General features: G+C 46.6%; 1 protein-coding gene across 1 annotated transcript in view; it reads right to left on the bottom strand.

Annotated features, from left to right (window-relative positions):
- COL22A1 (collagen type XXII alpha 1 chain) overlaps nucleotides 1-22,050 on the bottom strand; it is a 291,312-nt gene that overhangs the window by 31,481 nt on the left and 237,781 nt on the right. The window contains exons 45-51 of the mRNA XM_007940570.1: nucleotides 21,262-21,315; nucleotides 14,681-14,734; nucleotides 12,217-12,270; nucleotides 8,187-8,240; nucleotides 5,759-5,803; nucleotides 4,896-4,949; nucleotides 2,902-2,955 (exon numbers count right to left, since the gene is read on the bottom strand). Of these exons, the coding sequence (XP_007938761.1) occupies nucleotides 2,902-2,955; nucleotides 4,896-4,949; nucleotides 5,759-5,803; nucleotides 8,187-8,240; nucleotides 12,217-12,270; nucleotides 14,681-14,734; nucleotides 21,262-21,315 (369 nt within the window). The remainder of the gene's footprint in view (nucleotides 1-2,901; nucleotides 2,956-4,895; nucleotides 4,950-5,758; nucleotides 5,804-8,186; nucleotides 8,241-12,216; nucleotides 12,271-14,680; nucleotides 14,735-21,261; nucleotides 21,316-22,050) is intronic.

Here is a 22,050-nt window from a genome sequence, read left to right as displayed (position 1 = left end):
CCAGAATGCTCCTTGGAAACGAGAATGGCCAGACTTCGTCTCACCTATTTGGTCATGTTGTCAGAAGGGACCATTCCCTGGAGAAGGATGTCATGCTTGGTAAGGTGGAGGGTCAACAAAAGAGGCGAAGGCCCTTAATGAGATGGATTGACATGGTGGCAGTGGCAATGGGCTCAAATATAGCAAGAATTATGGAGCTGGCTCAGGACTGGGGGTGGGGGGTGTTTCATTCTGCTGTGCATAGGGTCACATGTCAGAGACGACTCAACGGCACCTACCAACAACAACAACAACAGTTCAAGGTCAAATGCACTTTCCTCCTCTTTACTCAGGAACACATCTAAAATCCAGGTAAGCAAGAGGAAGGCTGTCAGATGAACAACTCAGCAAAGGAGGTGAGGATGACTGCACAAATGGAAGACTGTCATCAGTCTGTGTGCCCTGTACGTGGACACAGTGTGGGATTAGAGCATGTCATGCTGTGTATTTTCTCAACAATGTTTTGTAAAGTTACAAAAAAAAAAAAAAAAAGGAATAGAGTGATGTTGTCAGAGAAATAACTCAGAACCTGCTTGGATATGTTTAGAAAAATAGAAAGAAAAGGAAAAGTAAGTATTTGGCATGCTCTAGCAGGTGACTCTTGGTGACAAATCAGGAGGGGTTGTATCTTTCCACCATCCTTATTCAATCTGTATGCTGAGTACATAATCTGAGACACTGGACTCTGTGAAGAAGAACGTTGCATCAGGATTGGAGGAAGACTCATCAACACCATGCAATATGCAATCTTGCTGGCTGAAAGTGAAGATGACTTGAAGCACTTACTGATGAACATCAAAGGCTATAACTTGCCATATGGATTACACCTCAAAATAAAGAAAATGAAAATCCTCACAACTGGACCAATAAGCAACATTGTGATAAATGGAGAAAAGATTGAAGTTCTCAGGGATTTCATTTTACTTAGATCCACAATCAACACCCATGGAAGCAGCAGTAAAGAAATCAGATGTCATATTGCACTGGGCAGATCTGCTGCAAAGCAACTCTTTAAAGTGTTAAGAAGCAAAGATGTCACTTTGAAGACTATGTAAGGTGTACCTAACCCAAGCCATGGTGCTTTCAATCACCTCATATATATGTGAAAGCTGAACAATGGATAAGGAAGACTGAAGAAGAGTCGAAGCTTTTGAGTTGTGGTGCTAGTGAAGAATACTAGAAATCCCATGGACTGCCAGAAGAACTAACAAATCTGTCCTGGAGGAAGTGCAGCTGGATTGCTGCATGCTGAATGCTCCTTGGAAAGGAGAATGGCCAGACTTAGTCTCCCACTTTGGTCATGTTGTTAGAAGGGACCATTCCCTGGAGGATTTCATGCTTGGTAAAGTGAAAAGTCAGCGAAAAAGGGGAAGGGCCTTAACAAACTAGATTGACACAGTGGCTGCAACAATGGGCTCAAGTATAGCAAGGGACATGAGTTTGGCACACAACTGGGCAGTGTTTCATTCTGTTGTACATGGTGTTGCTATGAGTCAGAGCTGACTCAATGGTACTTAAAAACAACAACATTGGGAACAAATTCCTCATGCCACTCCTCTGGTTGGTATGAACACACTAGACCGTACAAACCACAGCTCTGCCTGGGAGACAACACACTCTTAAGGGTAAATCCCACCTGCTGCAGAGGGCACCTTGAGTGGGCTAGAGGTGGTATCTCTGTCTCACTCACCTGTCCTTGAGCACACATGGTTCATAAAGTGTCATCTCATGGCTCCTGTCCTGAGCCTTTGAATGCATTTGCTTTTTGTTTGCTCATGTGGTCATCACAGATGCACTGCATGCTACCCTTTGCCAAGATGTATTGCAGACAATACACTCTTTGATCACATCATGGACTGCTGGATTCCTATATTTGCCCCAATTTTACAGACAAGAAAACTGAAGAAACCACACTGTTCACATGACGAGGCAGAAATCAAGCCCAGGTGGTTTAACACCTGTTCAACTCCCAAGCTTGGATGCCAAAGCCAGGAGGTGCCACTCACAGCCCTGGGGGGCTCTGGGGCAGTGTTTCTTGACTTTTTGTCATTATCAACCCCCAAGAGCCTTTTTGGGCATTTTTTTCCCCAATCCTCCCATGAAATGTTAACACCACAGATAGAATGTGTATCTGTTTATGTGTTGTATGTATAGCTGTGCTTGCTATATAAAAAGAATAAGCGTTTTGCTCCCAAAGAGCCAATGTTTGCCCTCATGGAGGTGATAGAGCCCCAAGGAGAATGCATGCTGCTGGATCCTGGGCTTTGGGGCCAGTGCACAGGACAATTTGGAAGAAAGGTCTGGCAATCTACTTCTATCAGATCTAAAAAAAAAGCAAACTCACTGCCATTGAGTCACTTCTGACTCATAGTGACTCCTCCTTGGGTTTCAGAGGCAGTATCTCTATGGAAATAGACTGTCCCATCTTCCTTCTGAGGAGTGGCTGGTGGTTTTGAACTGCCAGCCTTCTGGTTAGCAGTCAAATGCCTTAGGCACTATGCCACCAGAGCTCAGAGCCATTGAAAACACTATGGGTTGAGGTTCTACTTTGACACACATGGGGTCATGAATTGGAGTCAATCTGACAGGAATGGGTTAAACCCTCACAAGGTCCTGGAGGAGGTCCTTTAAGTCCAACTGCCATGCCAGGAAGTCCCCTTGTAATTTCCATATTGTGGAGAAGTCCAGAAAAGAACCTGGAGTATGAGAGGACACTGGGGGCAGGGTGCTCAAGACAGGGTCCATTTACCAACTACTGAGACACATTGCCACTTTTCAGCAGCACACAGGACTGTACCAAGTATCAGCCATGGTGCTACCCTGGCAAAACATGGAACAAATTTGTCTCAAAGCAAAACTCACCGGAAGGCCCCTCAGTCCTTGGAGACCCTGAGGCCCCGGAGGTCCAGCATCACCCTGGAACAGAGAGGAGTCATGTTATCAGAGGCCCTCCAGGAAAAAATGCCCACACAGCTTCTAGATGTGCACCAGACTTGGCCAAGTTACCCAAGAGAACCAATGAGCTCGTATCCAAAATCCTTGATCATTACTGGCCAATGATCCCAACTGCTGACAGACAATTCATGGAGAAGAGTGAATTCATGACAACGTTCATGTGTGCTTGCACTTCTTGACTTGTGTAAACACATTCTACCTGGTTCCACAGGAACTCAGGTGACTCCATCAATAACCAGAAAAGAACAGCTTCCTTGAAACCTGTCCCGATTCACTGAGCAGTAGGAGCCTGGAACCACTCAAAAATGCCACCCACGTGTCCAGCTCCTTCCAGTCTGCAAAGTGGTGATAGACTCCCAACTGCCATCTTGCTTAGTCTTCCAACCAGCCTCCTGAGATGCACAGGGTTCTACCCACATTACAGATGGAAGAACAGAGGCTGGGATGTGCCCCTGTGCACCGTAAGGTGTACAGCACTCTACGAAATGGATCTTTACAATGAAGAGAGTCACATAACATGATCTTGCATCCTGGGCTGTTGCCCCAAGTTCACCCTGACTTGGTAGATGACATCAACCACATTCCTGCCTGGGAAGCTCTTTCTATCCCTTTCCCTGGGTGTTACAAATGGTTAATGCTCTTAGGCTGCTGACTGAAAGGTTGAAGTCCCCTCGGAGGTGCCTTGGAAGAAAGTCCTGGTGATCTACTGCCAAAAAACCAGCCGCTGAAAACCTTGTGAAGCATAGCTCTGCTCTGACCACCAGCGGTCACCATGAGTTGGAATCGACTCAGTGGCAACTGGTTTAATTTTTTATTTTCTAGACACTGAAGCAAGCAGGGTGGGCCACACAAAGATTTTCAAACTGTGCTCTTCAGCACCCTAAAGGTGCCCCATGGGGCTGGGAGTGGGTGTCCCCTGGGTCAAAACAGCTACTCTGCTTTTAGCTATGGGCCCTGGGGCTCTATGCACTGATGTGTTTTAAAACTATTCCACTTTAATGAAAAACTTATAGGCTAGGCTAGATTTCTTCTAAGATCCCTTCCTGCTCCGTCAATTCTTGATACCAGATCAGTCAAAAGCCCATGTGCTTTGGAGCAGTATTAACTACCGGGAAAGAGGACATTCATCCATGTTTCAAGGCAGAGCCTTGAGGAGGCAAAGGGGCAGGTGTGAGGCCATTTTAGGCCCTAGGACCCTAAGCCCACATTCCTTACTGAGCACCTACTCTCAGAGGCCAAGGTATGTCCACACCTGCTGATGGCCCTGCACACTGATGCTCAGGTCAGACAGTACGTACTATCCCTTGGGGATGCAGATCTTAACTCCAGCCTATTCTTACTGCCCCTGACTCTCTGCATGACCATGAGGAAGCCCCTTGGCCTCTCTGGGGGGGGGGCATGCATGCATGCACTTCTATCTGCACAACTGGGGTAAGGATACTGCTTGCCCTGCCCAGATCCTAAGACCACATGAAAATGAGAGCGGTTGGCCAGCCTGCACTATATACAAACAAGGCAGGTGGAGGTGAGGGTAGATGTGAGGGATTCATAATTACTTTGAGATTGAAGAACAGTGGAGATGAAGAAGTACTGTGCAAAGAAATCTGAAATGCTGCTAAATAAAGTCCTAAGAACAGCTCCAACTGGCTATGATTGGTATCAGTAAGAGACAAAGCATAATTAATTCAGAAAGCCTTGCTCTGGCCATCCAGATCCCAGGGCTTCCTAGGAGGTCACAAAGGCTTGGTGGGGTCCAAGGTAAGATCACACACACCGCTGGTGCTGTCCCAGCCTCGGTGATACCATTTCTGGGTGTCTCTTTGGTCCCTCAATGATGCATCCCTCCTTTTACCCCTGCCTCCCATGGGCCCATCCCGGCCCCATGAGATACCCATACTTACATCTTTTCCTGGAGACCCTTCCCGTCCAGGGGGGCCCATGGCACCGGGCTCTCCCTAGAAAGGGGAGGCAGAAACAAAGATCCCCCTGTTAGGGAGGGAGATGCTAGGTACCAGCTGCTTCAACTGCAGGGGCTTCCAAGGATCTGAGAAAGGACTGCCTAGCAAGGGTGCCCTGCTGGCAAGCAGGCCAGCCTCCCAGGCAGAGTCTTTGCCTGGCTGGGGTGGAGTGCACCCATGGCCTGGGCCACGCTATGCTCTCGAGCCACGTGGGAAAGAACACCAGCTGAGGGCCAAGCTCCTCCTCTCCAACCTATGTGACCCTTTCTACCCTCCACGTTCCCATCAGTTACATCAAACATGGCCAAGATCTAATGAACCAAGCTTGGGGGGTCCTTCCATTTAGGGTATTTGGAAGACAGAGGAAGTTAATAGATAAGAAGTCAGTCTTGGGAGTCCTGCCATCTGGTTTAGATGTGTGTGTCCACATATGAGCTCTGTGACACTGAAGAAACCACCCACCCCTCTGGGCCTCAGTTTTCTCCTCCATAAAATAAGCTGGTTAACAGCTGTTGGTTTACAGGACTCAGGTCACCCTGCCTAGCACAGTCAATGGAGACCACAACTGACTCCACATTGATATGACCAAATTGGTATGATATCAACATCTGTCATCCAGAAGATTATGCTAGAAGAACTAGCCTAGGAGTGGGAGTCATGTTCCATCATGCCCACTGTGCTGGGGGCTCACTCTCACTCTCAGGCAGCAAGGTGCTTCAGCAGCCTGCAGAATCCAGGCATCCTGCCCAGGTAGTTGTCAGCTCTGTGTCACCTGGAATGACCTCCAAGATTAGGCATCCACTTACCCGGGGACCAGGTGCACCAGAATCGCCTGGGTGTCCCTTGAAGCCCTGAAAGAAAGAGAATGAAGCTATGCTACCAAAGAGCACTTACTAAGGTGCAGAAGGCAGGTGCCAGGGATGGCAGGCCAGGGGATCCTTATGCATTCTCAGTGGCTTGCCCTGAGTACCCTCATTAGCCACCGAATTGCAATGAGGGCCACTGTGTGCTGAGCTCAGGCCAGGTGTGTGATGCTGAGCAACTCAGAACCTTCCTCCCACTTCACTCTGCACTTGGGGGCAGGGCTGTGGGGCTGGACCCACAAGTGCCAAAGTGCCGGGCCATCGCCCCAGGTATCTACTGAACTCTTCCTGCTCTACTTGGTCTCATACCACTTTGTGGGACCCTCTGCCTTAACTCCTCTGGGGTAGACACCTGGGTCAGGTGGTTCCTTGGGGACAACATTGCCTTCACCTGGAGTGAAGTTTTGGGGCCAGCTTTTTGCTCCTGTTGTCATGGCTGGTCCCACCCAACACTCACAACTCAGGCCAGCTCTGGAGACATCATCCTGGGCGTAGTGCTGCACTCTCACTGCCCAGAGGAGCAGTTTGGGGGTTTATTGCCTGAAATGCCAGTATAAAACTTCCATCCCTCCAGGACCCTCCAACCAGCCAGCCCAGAGGCAGGGAACCTGCTATGCTCTTCTTCCCTACAATCAAGACAAAAGTGCAAAGAAAAGGAACCTGATGCACCAGGTACTTAGCTGGGAATTTGACATATCTGATCTCCTCCTTGAACCCTCACAACCACCCTACAAAAGTGGGAGTGATTTGATGTCCATCAGAGTGTCAGAAAGCTGCCCTCTCAGAGGTCATGATGTTAATAAATGATAGAATGAAGGCTGAACCCACCTTTGCTAACTCAAAACCTTGCCGTACTTCAAACTTTTCACTAACCCACATCACGCCAGGCAGATGGAGCAGGGTCTTGTGCTTTCTGGCTCTAACCTCAGCCCTGCACCGGCAGGACTCCTTACACCCCCGCAGGAGAGATGGGTCTAACCTCAGCCCTGCATCGGCAGGTCTCCTTACACCCCTGCAGGAGAGATGGGTCTTGCCTCAAGGAAGCCACCTGAAAAGAACTGATCACTAACTCTGCGTCTTGATCCTCCACAGGGGATGTTACTCCCCATTCTCAGGTTTCTTCTTCTGGCAAAAGGCAATTAGGTGAAAAGCAAGGGGACTTAGCAAAAAGGAAATTGATTTTTGCATTGTATTTCCTCCTTATTGAATACTTGCCACATGATTTATTGTTTTATTTTATTTTTTTTAAGAGAAACAACATTAAGGAAATAGGACTTGCATTTTGATTTGTTACTTCTTGCCAGATAATAGGATTTGGGAATTTCATCAAAATCATATTTTTTTTCCAAAAACTAATTTAAGAAATTGTATAAATAATTTTAAAATTATGAAGGAGTGAAGCATTTAGCAAAAGAAAAAAAAATGTGTCACATGAGGTCATCTTTATGAGGAAAAAAGTATGTGTGTCTATTTGTACATCTGGTGGCTATATAGTGATGCAGATGTACTAGACAGATGTGGGAATCCATACACAGAGAGAAAGATTAGAAAAAATACACCAGAATGACACCAGAGCTTTACTTTTGCATTAGAGAAAGCTTGTGTAACTGACTTCCTTCTCCAAAACTGATGATTTCTCTGATGGCCACCACTACTGTGATAATTACTGTTATGCAGTAAGAATAGGTTACTTGTAGAACTGGAGAAAATCTCCAACTACAGAAGGCTTCCAAACTGATATTAACTCATTTTTAGGTTCCATCATCCAGAGAAAAACCATTAAAAATATAATAAATAGGACAAAAACAAAGAAAACTGAGCAAAACAACAGGGTAACAATGGCTGCAATTTGCAAGTAAGTTTTACAAGCCCAGTACAGAAATAACTGGACTTAGTACCCAGGAGCACCTCTGTCCTGGACAAGAAAGCTTCTGAACCCCACCTGTCAGGACTGGCCCACACCACCCACCATGCAAGAGCCACGTGGCTGCCAAATTTTATTCTGCCATGGACACCCCATACACACATACACTCACACATGTGTACACCCACATATGCCACACACATGCATGCATGCACTCATACACATGCACACCACATATGAAAGCACTCACACACATGTACTCACACATACACCACACTCATGCAAGCACTCACATGCATACACACACAGTCTCACACATATACCACACACATGTATGCACTCACACACATGAACACACATCATACACATGCATGGACTCATACACACACAAACCACACATGAACACACTCACACACATGTACTTATACACACACATTCACACCACACACACATGCACTCACAAACACACACCACACATGCATACACACATACATGGTCAGTGCTTACCAGTGGGCCTCGTGCCCCCTCTGGTCCTGGCAGACCCGGCTCCCCAGGTTTGCCCTGAGAAGAGAGAGGGAGGACAACATTGTTAGGGTTCCTGGCTGCCTGGATTTGAGTCACTGTATTTCTGTAAGCCAGTCTCTGTCCATTCCCCAGCTCTCGTCCCTGACAACTGGGCAATTTTAATCCACACAAATTCGGAAGGAAGATGGGGCAATCTACTTCCATAGTGATACTGCCTCGGAAACCCAAGGAGGGGTCGCTATGAGTTGGGTCCGACTCGACGGCATATAACAACAACAACAACAAATAACCAGCATGTATTCAGGGCTCAATGTGTTCCTGCTTGTCCCAGGATAGTCCTGGTCACACGAGCTGCACCTCTGAAGTAACTGCTCATAGTGTCCCTGCTCACCCTCAGAAGGTTCTGGCCTGGATGAGAAATTACATGGACAGCTCAGTCCCAGTGACTTTACACCTTGGCCAAGCTAGTCAACCTCCGTGTCTTTGTTACCTCATGTGGTACAATAATGTAGAGGGTTTGCATGAAGATAACATCAGGAAAGTCAGGATGCACTTGGTGGGCACAGAGCCGCTGTGCCCCCCGGGGGGGGGTAGACCTGCGCCTCCCTTTCTAGTCTGCGCATTTCTGCCTGGCTGGCTGCCCCGCCCCCAGGGCAGCGCTGCCTGGCACAGCCTCAGTGCCTGGCAGGAGCTTCCAGTTGGCTTGGCAGCTGAAAGCGCTTTCCCCTCTCTTAGCAGGGAACTCAGCTTCAGCATCTGGCAACCGGGTAAAAGGATAAAGAAGGTACTTCCGGCAAGTTGCGTAAGATTCCGCCTGAGTCATGACAGCATATGAGCAAGCAAAGGACACAGAACATAAACCTCCTGCAGAAACCGTATAATTCCACTGAGTGGTTCTGAAGGAGCCACGGATCTGACCTCTCCAGGAGTCGCAACCCAGGCCATTGGAAAAGGAAGTCACCGCATTGGTTTACAGACCGTTCTTGTTGTTAGTTGCGGTTGAGTTGATTTGGAGCCACAGCGTCCCACTGCGTTCAGTGGAACTACTCCATAGGGCTTTCAAGGCTCAAAGCTTTCAGAAGCAGATGACAGGCCTGTCTTCCCAGGTGGCTCTAGGTGGGTTTGAACTGCCGACCTTCTGGTTAGTAACTGCGAGCTTAAACCTTTCACCACCCAGTGCTCCCTAGTTGACAGAGTAATTGATGCAGTGACCCACTGATTTCCCACCTCACTCGATCCCTTAGCAACTCTGGCAAGGTGGCACCGCTATTTTCACCCCGAGGAAACTGAGGCTCAGGGACACTGGGATGCAGCCAGGTTACAAGGGCTATAAGGAGCAACATCCGAGACCACTGCACTGTTATTAGTACCACAGTGAAACCTGTGAGAGTCGGAACGTGACTGGACTGCCTTGTTTTTCTGGGTCTCGCAGGTTGCCCACCTTTGATAGGGTACAGTCTGGCCATGTTCCTATTGACCTCTACTGATGACCCAGTTAGTCTTCCTGCTCTGACAGGTTTCCGCCTTACACAGGTTCTGGCTTTCCCAGGTTTTACTGTATTAGTTCGCATACAATACTTTTATTTAGTCTTAGTTTCCATTTAATCTTATGAATAAGAAACTCATGCATGGCTCCAAAAATAAAAAAGCTAATGACAGACTCTCGGGAGCTCTCGTAGCATAGTGGCTAAGACACTTGCCTGCTAACCAGACGGCTGGCGGTTCAAACCCACCAGCCACTCCTCGGAAGGAAGGTTGGGCAATCCTACTTCCGTAGTGATACTGCCTCGGAAACCCAAGGAGGGGTCGCTATGAGTCAGGGCTGACTCGACGGCACATAACAACAACAACAACAATGACAGACTCAGATCCTATGGCACACAGAGCTCCCTTCCTATCCCTATGCCCTGTCTGCTCAAAATCATTCTATGGACAGTGACCACTCTTCCTAGTGTTCTGTGGAGTAAACACTAGAAATAAAATATCTATGTATGTATATATACGGAGCCCTGGCTAAAGTGCTAGGCTGTAAACTGAAAGTTCAGCAGTTCAAGCCCACCAGCCACACCATGAGAGAGCTTCTGTAAAGATTCACAGCCTTGGAAACCCCATGGGGCAGTTCTACTTTGTCCTCTAGGGGTGCTATGAGTTGGAACTAAACCACAGTGGGTTTGTTTTTTATGTATTTATATAATACAAAAGCACTCTGGTGGTGTAGTGGTTAAGGCATTTGGCTGCTAACCAAAAAATTGGTGGTGAAGTCACTAGCTGCTCTGTGGAAGAAAGGTGGGGAAATCTGCTTCTGTAAAGATTTACAGCCTTGGAAACCCAATGGAGTCACTCACTGTGAGTCAGAATCAACTAGATGGTAGTGAGTTTTATACACACACACACACACACACACACAACCAAACTTACTGCCAGAGAGTCGAATCCAACTCCTAACGATCCCTCCTTGGGTTTCTGAGGTGGTATCACAAAGAAATAGATTGCCCAGTCTTCCTTCTGAGGAGTGGCTGGTGGGTTTGAACTGCCAGCCTTCTGGTTAGCTGTCAAATTCCTTAGGCACTACGCCACCAGAGCTCCTCATGTATGTATATATACACCCATTTTTATAAACAACAGTACAAAGTCTGCACTCTGTACTTTTGCTTGTTCCCTATCAGTACCCAGAGAAGGTCCTCATTCTTTTAATAGCTCCTTGGTATTCTACTGGGTGGAAGGACTATCATTTGACTGGTCTCCTCCTGGTGGACATCTGGAAAACTCAGCTCTCTGAATCTCAGATCCACACTACCTTCTCCTCTTTGCCATGGCTACGTCAGAGATTAAAAAAGAAGACCAGATGCCATCGAGTCAATTCCGACTCCTGGAGACCCTGTGTGCAGAGGACAACTGTGCTGTGGGGTCCTCAAGGGTGGCCTTCCTGAAGCAGGTCACCGGGCCTGTCTTCTGCTCAGCTAGCAGGGGAGTGCCTAACCATTTGCACCACCAAGGACTTCTGTGGAGGTGACCAGTGAAAAGAAAGTGCTGCTGGGAACTGGAGAATCATTATTGACCCTGTGCCCGGGTCAAGCTAAGTGTGGACAGCTGGGAAGTCATAGGAAGGGTCATTAGAGCTCCCTGCACACTTCCAACACACAGCTACGTGGGAAGGCTCTAGGGCCACAGGGCCTTGTGCATGAGCACTTGGTCCTTCTCACTGTGTGTCCTTGGGCATCTGATACTAAAGAAGCAAGACTCTCTTGTGAGAGTCGAGATAACGGCAAGCTCACAACACCTAGAGCTGGTTGGTGAAGACAGGTTCTCAGAGACATGATTGTCTTCAGGCTGGAGCACTGGTGGGGCATTCCTGCAGGAGACTGGGGCTCAGTGTCCAGCCAACGCCCCTCGTGCCCAGCCACCACCCACCCATCAGTGGAGGCTTGGGTGTCGCTATGATGCTGAACAGGTGTCAAAGGAGCCTCCAGACTAAGATGGACTGGGAAGAAAGGCATGGCAATCTGCTTTGAAAAAACCAGTCACTGAAACCCTGTGGATCCCAATGGCCCAATCACAACCCGTCATGATGGCACAGGGCCCCACAACATCTCACTCCACTGTACGTGGGGTTGCCCTAAGCAGCCGACAGCAACAACAGTCCTTCCAGGTCAGACATCCACTCCAGGCAGTGCTCATCTGCCTCAGTTTCCCCTCCTACATCAATAGGACTAAGGCTGCATGGAGCACTTAAACAGAAAATGCGGTGGGAGAAACAGGAGATCTGGGATCAGGGTCCAACTCTGCCACCAGCCCACCATGTGGCTTTGGGTCCATCATTTCACCTCTCTGAGACTCAGTTTCCTCAGCTTTAAAATGGGGACAGTAAGTTTACCTTGCAGGGCCAGTGGGAGAAGTAAACAGAGCAATGAACAGAAGACCCTTTCACTGTGTAAAGTCCACAGTGCCACTCAACATGGTGTTATTTTTGCAGATGATTAATTTAGTAACAGAAATGATGAGCATCCCTTACTGGATCTCCAGGAGGGCCTGGCTTCCCATCTCTGCCCTCTTTGCCTTCTTCTCCCTGTAAAACAGACTCAATTGGGTTACGAGGTCAAAGATGGGGGCGGTGAACACAAGGCAGGTTCAGCACAACTTCTTCTCCTAGAACACGGCTATATGCACAGTTAGAAGCTAACAGCACATTCCAACAGACAGCAGAATTGGTTTGTTTCCTGGTTTCTTCCAACGCCAAGATCGGAGCTGTGGATCTGTGAGAATCAGTGCCCAGCACACACTGGGAACACAGTGAGGGGCATCAGCATTATCGCTCCTGCCATCAGTCTGAAGAAGCCCAGGTGCACACTCTCATGAAGCCCAACTTGGGAACTCAAGCCTGGGTCTCATGGGCTGCACAAGGTGAGGAGCAGGGAACACGTGGGTTCTGATGAAGACGAGATCATTAAATAACATGCAGAAAAGCACTTGGCACAGCTGCTGGAGTGTGAGCGTGAGTGACAGCAAGGACTGTATCTGGGCTACGCAAGGTCACGGACCCTTTACCTTTCCTTCCATGAAATCAAGCTGATTCCCCTTACCTGTTCCCCACCTTCTGTTGGCCGACCTCTCATCTACCTGGGCACTATACCCCTCATGTTTATCTAAGCAATAACGTTTCCTTCAGGAGATGAGAGACAGTTTAGTGTGATGGTTAGGGCCCAGAAATACTGAAGGCCCCAGCCTGGACTGCTCTGGCTCAGCTCCTGAGGAACAAGAGTAGCAAGGCCGTGAGGGAGAGGGGAAAGTGAGCCCAGGGAGGAAGGCTAGCACACCTTCTGCCACCTCTGAGCCATGTGATCTTCAGCCCCTTGGACGCTCAGTGCCTCATCTCCTCCAGAGAGGGCATCAGCCCGCCTTGCAGAGTCGCCAGGAGGCTCTGAGCTGACGTGTCTGCTTGCAATGCTGAGCAAATCAGGCACCAATAAATGATCCCGGGGCATGGCTGGCCCCGCTCCTGCACTGCGAGGACACGGCTGCTGTGCCTTCAGCCTCGGTGCCTGGCTACTGGCGGATGCCACTGTGGACAGAGAGCCGACTTTATTGACCAGCCAGAACGCTGTCCCCATGCTCAACGTGCACCTGTAACTCTCTGGGAATGCCGCTCCAGGCGTCGCGGCACAAACCCTAAAGAAACCAGCTGGGCTGTCTGCAAAGTCAGCTGTATTGATCATCCTTTCAGTTAAAAGTTCAACTCCAGGAAGCGTTGCCCTGGTGCAGGAGGCAGCAGGAGGTGGGGCAGAGGAGCCACAGAGAAAAGAGCGCCCAGTGCCATGGGTTAAGCATCCGGGGGGAGACCGGCTCAGGCTGGAGGTGGGCAGTGGGCCCCGGGGGGCCTCTGGAGGCAGATGTGGGTGTCACCTGGAATGGTAGAACATCCTGCTGAGGGTGCTGGGTACACGAGGGACTCATAAATGACTGAAGAGATAGCTTTGGCTTTTGGAGAGAGACAGGCTGCCCTTCATTGTGCACCACAGACAATTCTTCCACTTCCTGGGGCCTCCCCGTTAAGAAATGAGGGTGACGCAGCTGCAGGGCAGGGGGAGGACTTGGTGCTGTGATCTCTTGTGCCTACTTCACACAGCTGCTCGACGAGCTGTGCTTGTCATTAGGAAAGTGTTAATTCATGTAAAATAAGAAACAACACAGAGTCCCTTACTGGCTCTTAGCTATGTATGACATGCTCACTAGGTATCACATGTGCCATGAAGGCTCCCTCCTGTGCAGTGCCTGGCACAGAGCTGGCACTCAGTAAATTGCAGATTGTTTGCCCAGAGTCGAATGGTAGGGCTCAATACACTTTGGTACAGAGTCGCTGGGTCTCGCATCCTTCACAGCACCTAGCAGCCATGGGAAGATTTCGTATTTCTTGTAGCATCGGTGTAAGTAGATACCTTGCTTCCCCTCGGGAGCCCAGGTGCCCCTCTGCTCTGCTTGGGGGTTGATCCCCAGGCTTGCGCAGCCCCCGTGTTTCCCGCTGCCACACCGTGCAGTGCACTCCACATCCATGGGGTCTTGCTGTTCTGTCTGGCTTCTCCCTGAGACTGCAGCCCCCCACCCCCCCGCTGGAGGGCTGAGACCATGGCTGGGTCTGTCTGTCTGTTCCTCAAGTGCTGACACAGGTCAGGAGTGTGCTGCTCATTCATTTGTTACTCATTCATTCAGCCATTCCTCCTACTCAGCACTGTGCTGATGAAAATACTACTTAAGTCAATAAGCAACAACAAAAGTATGCAAGGAACAGGATTAAGACTGACCCCACCAAACGTTCATCAGTTGGCTCTGATTAGTAAATAGATTGATGATTTATTTTCTTCTCATTTTCTAGAAGACTCAAAATTCCTATAATGACCACGCTGTGCTTCAGTAACGAGAAACATATACTTGTTTGTTTCATACAGAAACTAGATTTTATTTTTTTTTTTAAAGCCACCTACCTGGATTCCTGGTAATCCAGATGGGCCCTGGAGTCCAGGCAAACCTTCTTTCCCCTAAAGATATAAGACATAAAAACAGCATTCATCTTTCTGATTGACCTTTTCCTTTTTGGTGAAAATACACACCATCATACACCATTTCAACAATTTCTACATGTGACACTGATGACATTGCTCATGCTGCGCAAACACTCTCGCCACACTTCTCCTGACTGTTCTGCCACCACTGACTAGACTCACTGCCCTCTCTGCTTCTCATCGAACCTTTCGAGTTGCTGTTGCCAATTTGTTCTCACAGAGAGAATTCTTTAAAAAAATCCCGATGCACAAAGTAGGCATTGCTTACTTATTAAGGGTAAACTAATTAGGGTTCAAAGAGGACTTCAGGGCACAGTCTCAATTTGAGGTTAAACATCTAAAGATTATTTCTGATAGACGTTTCTGGAAGTGAAGGCTTTAGCACAGCATTGCCTTTGATGCTGGGGAGAAGGAGTCCCGAGTCAGAAAGGAGGTATGGCTCTAGCAGCCCCATTGCTTCCCAGTCTTTGCCTCCCCCAGGGCACAGAGGTATCCTGGGGCAGAATAGAGTTATCCTAGTTCATGGGTTATATATTATTCCATAGACTCAGGGGGAACCAGAGATTGGCAGGCCTTGTGGAAGATGAGATCAGGGCTTTGGAGTCTAAAAGACCCAGTCCAGACCCAACTCGGCACTTGGTCTCCAAAATGCCTGAGACTCAGTGCCCCTCCACACAGCACAGACAACTGTACCTGGAGGTGGTGTGTGCACAGCAGCCAATGCAAGTGAAGAGCTGGCTGGGGACACACCTAGTGGATGGTTTTAGCATAATCATCATCTTGTGCAGAGGCCCCCAGATGTTTTACCACTAACAGTCGCTTTTAGCATCTCTTTCCCCCATGAACTAGACCTCAAATGCTGAAACACCATGCTTAGAAAATTGCATTAATTAACACTTAAATTATCATTTTATTCCTCAACACACATAACTGCCAACCAAAACTGCTAAATCAGCATGAGGTCATCTCATCGGTTACCGTTTCTATCACAAAGAGCACTTCCATGTCATTATGTGTCTCGTGCTTGGTAAAGTACAGGGTGAGACAAGAAGAGGAAGACCTTCATCAAGATGGATCGACACAGTGGCTGCAACAGTGGGCTCAAACAAAGCCACAACTGTGAGGGTGGGCTGAGACCTGGCAGGGTTTTGTTCTGTTGTGCATGGGTTCTGCCACTAGTATTTCTTTGGTGGTAAGATACGAATGCCAGGTTTTATCCACTAATGTGCACACACACAAAATTAGGTATTCTTGAGGGTTCTGATTGTGGCCTCATAGAAGAAAAATCAAAACCAAAATTTGATCTTTGTTTCAGGTTGATACATTTTTTATATGTCATCATTTACAAACGGTTCACTTAGGGAGCTAAAATATGATGAATACTCTCTAACCAACTTCCATGTAACCACCCCTGTGATAAACCAGCCCCTCCATCCTGTCCAAATGCAAATGCCTAATAGCCACACAGCAGTACACTTCTGCCCCTCTGTTCCCATCAGGTGAGTTATGGGCTACAGGGAGTCAGTTTTGTCTTTTAAACCTATTTGTACCCATTGTTATTTGCTGTAGGAATTATACAATGTAATTATATATTAAAATAATAATGAAAAAACACCACTGCTGTCAAGTCAAATCCAAGTCATGGTGATGTGACCCTATAGGACAGACTAGAATTGCCCCATATGGTTTCTAAGGCTGTAGTATTTATGGAAGCAGATTGCCACATCTTTCTTCCATGGAGCAGCTGGTGGGATTGAACCACTGACCAGTTGGTTAGCAGCTGAGTGCTTAAGCACTGTGCTGCCAGGGCTCCCCGGTTATTAGATGCCCAATAGAGAAAGTGGAAAGAAAAAAAAAAGAATTATCGTTCTGGTATAAATTCATTAGGTCTTTGAAGATATTTGATAAACTCACTCACTGTCTAACTCAATAGCTGTAAGATAGCTAGACAGGACAGGGTGGGGGACAGATCCTAACAGTCTAAGATTCTACATTCAGATTCCTTCACAGGTACCTTTATATTCTCAAACAAATTTTTACAAAAGCAACAACTAGATGGATAAATGTTCTTTTTACAAGAATAATGGCATGCAGACTTCCGGTAAGATGGAGAATAGGCAAACAAGCGACACAGACCCTCTTCAACAAAGAAAAGAAAAACCAATTGACAGAGACACAGAAGATAATCCTGGAGACCTCAGCTTTGAAAGGAACTACGCAGAAGTGGATTAGTCACCAACTAGTGGAAAAACCTGAACGAACACAGTGAGTACAGAGATGATCGGAGCTGCGGATTGTCAGCTATTCTGATGGGACCAACAGCCTGAATATTTCCAAGTGGTGTTGGGACCGGATAACTGACCTAAAGATCAACCAACCCTGGTCATCAAGGGCTGCAGGGACGACTGTGCTGGTGGCCTATGACTAGGAAGGGAAACAGCAAAGAGGGAGACAGCCTGAGCTGTTGACTTTCTGCTGTCTGGAGGGCACAGCCATTTTGATTGTTTACATGTGGCAGCCATTTTGGATATTTAAAGTGACCGAGGGTGCAGCCATTTTGAATCTTTACAAGTGGCAACCATTTTGGATTTTAAAGTGATAGCATTCTCATTCGCATTCCAGGGACCTAAGAATAGGTTCTGTTTGCCAAGGTCGGCAAAGACATACCAGAGGCTGACAACAGGAAAGGAGACAGGTGGTGAGTGTATAAGTGGTGTCAACCAGCAAATAGAGGAGCATAGTACTCTGCTTGCACAGATAACATACAAAGAAAACAAAGAAAATGAAAATCGTGGGCAAGTCATTCCAACATACAATCACCAATTAAATATAAACACAAAAACGTCACAATGCCTCAGAGACAACAGAGCATCATAGTCCCCACAAAGAAGCCACATAAAGCAGGAGAAACAGAGGACCAGAATATAGATTCAAAGCACATCCTTGAGGAAGATGCAGCATTGGAACTCCCTGATAAGGAATTCAAAAGAATTATATTTAGGTATCTTCAATGAATTGAGAGACAGATCAAGGAAAACACAGGGAAAACCCTGTAACAATTTCAAGAGACAATACAAGAACAAAATGACAAAATAAATGAAAAATTAGAAATGATACAAAATCTACACAAAGAAGTCCAAAAGATTAATACTTAATTTTCAGAAATAGATAAGACATTGAATGGACAAAGGAGCAGAATTGAATCAATGGAAGACAGAATTAGGGAGATTTAAGGCAAATACCTGAACACTTCTTTGGAAAGGGATAAATAAGAAAAAAGATCAAAACAAAATGAAGAAAGCCTAAGTTTCACATGGGATACCATCAAAAGGAATAACCTACATGTAATCAGAATTCCAGAACAGGAAGAAACAAATAAAACCACAGAGAAAATTGTCTAAGATTTGTTGGAAGAGAATTTTCCTGGTATGATGAAAGATGAGAATATAGCCATTCAGGATGTCTAACAAACCCCAAACAGGATACATCCCAAAAGAAAATCACCCAGACATATCATCATCAAACTCACCAAAACCAAAGACAAAGAAAGAATCAGGAGAGCAGCACAGGAAAAATGAAAAGTTACCTACAAGGTGCAGCCAATAAGACTAAGCTCAGATTTCCCAGCAGAAACCATGCGGGTGAGAGGACAATGGGATGGTATATATAAAACCCTGAAAGAGAAAAATTTCCAACCAAGAATTATGTACCCAGTAAAACTGTCCCTCAAATATGATGGTGAAATTAGGGCATTTCCAGATAAGCAGAAATTAAGGGAATTTGTTAAAAACAGACCAACCTCACAAGAGATGCTAAAGGGTGCCCTTTGTACAGAGAAGCAACAACAGCCAACAACAACTGACCATTAACACACATGATGATATAACCTAGGAACCAAACCAGCTATGGAAGTATCCAAAGTAAATAAACCTACAAGATTGTAAACAGGGAACCAGAGACATCAATTGACAAATGAGGACAACTACAAACCAAAAAGAGGGAAAAAAACTGTCATTACAGAACTTCTAGATGGTAGTGAAGTCAAGACAACTACAAGATAGAATGGACTGTTCAAAACTTGAGAAGAAAACTATAAATCACAGGGTTCCCTCAAAGAAAAATGATAAACCTTCACATCAAAAAAGAGGACCAGCATAAATATTCAGGAAATACTAAAACAATAGCAATGAAGGAAGTGATAACACGATTCATAAACAAAACAAGCTCAGCATAGAAAATTACATGGAACAAAGAAATTGCCACCACAAAAAAGCACATAACAAAAATTACAGCAACAAATTCATATTTGCTGATAATTACATATCTGGCAAGGGACTTATTTCTAAGATTTATAGCAGAAGAGTGGGTGACCAAACTATGGTACACACACACAAAGGAATGCTATGCAGCACTAAAGAATAATGTAGAATCTGCAAAACACCGCATAACATGGATGAACCTGGAGGACATTATGTTAAGTGAAATAAGTCAATCACAGAAGGACAAATATAGTATTAGTTCGTTGTTGTGGAGGGTCAAGGAAAGGTTTATATATGATGGGAAAACTTTCTTTGTTGGTTGCCAGGGAGGGGAGGGGAGGGGAGGGAACACTGCAAAAAGAAAAAAAAAAAATGCATGGACCCATGTCACTTTAATTTTGTGTATTTCACTGTATTATATTTCAATAAAATGCATTTTAAAAAGTAAATTAAAATACACTTTAAGCAGGGGAAACAAAAAGAATAATGGCATGCACCTCAAAGTCTAACTAAAAGCTTCATCTTTGTTCTATGCGATTGGCAAGTGGACGTGCATTATTGTTTTAATTTTTTTAAAAAAGAAAAATTTTGTATGTCTCTTTTATTATTATTATTCCCCATCTAACTCTCTTTTGTTATTTTAACTTACTCATCCTCACTGGGCTAGAAGGCTTCTACTGTATTTGGGTTTGGTAGGTATGGTGACCTGCCAGGACCATGGACAGCTTCAAGCATGTGCCTAACTTGCCAAAGGGCCCCATAAAAGCAAAGCCTTATTTGATATAGTTTGAGTCTCAGGAATGTCATGGTTTTGCATCTGGGCTCCACATTTATTCTCCTTGGGCAAACAGTCCATTGGTTTTTATCAGAGAAATCTTTCGCTGCCCGAAAATCAATGAAAAAGCTGCCTGCAGCATTGTTTATATTTTATTCATCTTGGAACTTCTAGGCAGGCTGCTTCCAAAGAATTGAGCAGATAATGGTCATAAAAAGAATCATGTGGCTGTAATTTTTCAATCTCTCCATCTTCCTTCCCCCGCCCCAACCATCCCACACGGTGGGTCAGGGTGGAATCGCAGAAAGAACTCCAAATCGCAAGTTTGCAAATGGACTTAACTCCAGTTTGGACTCACTGTCCTGTAAGACCCAGTTCTTAACCCCATTTGGCTTTGGCTGCCTTGTTTGAGGAAGAGGAAGTGGGACAAAGTGATCTCTAATGTGCCCTTGGCTCTAGAGTCCAAGGGTAGCAGGGCAGGGTGGACTTTCTTGCTGGCGGGATTTCGGGCACAATGCTGAGATTCCTGTAGATCAGGACTTGTGTCCAGACCAGACATGCCCTCACTGTGACCCTGAACTCATCATTGTACTTTTCTGGTCCCCGCTTTCCTCATTTATGAAATGAGGATAATGCCTATGTTAGTTATGCACTAATTGGGAGCTCTGGTGGCATAGTGCCTAAGGCATCTGACTGCTAACCCAAAGGCTGGTGGCTCAAACCCACCAGAGGCTCCTCGGAAGGATGGGGCAACTACTCCCATAGTGACACTGCCTTGGAACTCCAAGGAGGGGTCGCTCTGAGTAGGGTCCGACTCGACGGCAATGCTAAGTATTGATGCACTTATATTCTTTGGGTGTCATGCATTCCTTGGGGATGGGGCCACTCTGCTTATGACATTGAAACCAAGCAGTCTGGCAGCTTTCTGCAATGTAAAGAATTCTAGGTTTTAAAAGCTGTGTGTTCAAATGCCAGCCCCACTAGCTGTGGTTGTGGGACCCTGATGAGTGACTTCCCCTTTCTGATCTTCACATTCCTCTTCTCAGCTGTAAGGGTAACAGTGGCACACAGCCTAAGCTCAGGGTGGGTTAACCCCAAGCATTCTGCCCCCCAGTGTCTGCTCAGGATAGAACAGAGAGATGGAACTAACCCTAGAGCTTACTGGCATTGGTGGTCATAAGCCAAATTCTAGAATACATATCACCCAGTTACTTCTTCAAACATTTATTTTAGTGGTGAAGAAATCAGAAGGAAATTTCGACCACCAACTCACTGCAAGAGGGATGTCAAATCAAACCTCGGAACATGTGTGCCAGGGGAGGCCGGGAGGGCCAGAGAAGGGCTAGCCAGCAGTTGGGGTTCTGAGAAGGCCTGAACTTGGGCTTCGAACATGATGCTGAGATGCCTGTAGACCAAAGACTTGTGCCTGGACCAGACATGCTTTATGGCCTATGTCTAGAGGTACCTACCGGGGGTCCTTGGATTCCTGGTGGCCCGGCAGCTCCCGCAATTCCATCTGCTCCCTAAGGAGGACAAAGCATGCAGTTGGTCATTAGAGGTCCTTAGCATCCTCCTCTCTGTACATGATGGCTGCCAGGGTATGTCACAATTAAGCACTCAGCTGCTAGCCAAAGTGTTGGCAGTTCGAACCCACTCAGAGGCCCTTTGGAAGAAACATCTGGCCATCTGTTTCCAAAAGGTCACAGTCCAAGGAACTCTATGGAGTAGTTTGCTTTGCATTCAAGGGGTTGCCATGAGTCAGGATCGACTTGAAGGGAATTAACAACAACTTTGTAAATGGAACGATGCATAGATCCTGTCCTCTCTCAGCTGTCTAAACCATAAACCTTTCAAATGCACTTCTGCCTCTGATCAGGCTGCTAAGTGTCAGGGAGTACAAAGTTGGAAGGACAGCAGCCACATTCTAGGAGGGGACAAAGCATCAGCCAGCCAGTCATCCCTATGACAATTTACATGGTCTCACTTCAGTGTGGATATTTCTAACTACCAGGCAGGAGGCAAGAAACCAACCCCTGGATTCATCTTCCAGGGAGAGCTGGATAACATTTAAACAAACAACCTAAGGTTCACGCTTTCCTGTAGGCAACTAAAGGGAAAAGTTACTATCTAACCCAAAGCTAACAGACCAATAGAGTTTCAATTCCAAATGTGGATTCTTCCGCATAATGTTGGCACAAGACTTTAGCATCCTAGACTCCTGCAACTAGCTAAGTTGGAATCAAATTCCCTGTTGCAGA

The sequence above is a fragment of the Orycteropus afer genome, unplaced genomic scaffold, assembly GCF_000298275.1.
Source record: "Orycteropus afer afer isolate SDZICR_OR568_19922 unplaced genomic scaffold, OryAfe1.0 scaffold00069, whole genome shotgun sequence".
In the NCBI taxonomy this organism is placed as follows: Eukaryota; Metazoa; Chordata; class Mammalia; order Tubulidentata; family Orycteropodidae; genus Orycteropus; species Orycteropus afer.
The sequence above is the reverse complement of the archived record's forward strand: the minus strand, read 5'-3'. Positions and strand labels throughout refer to the sequence as shown.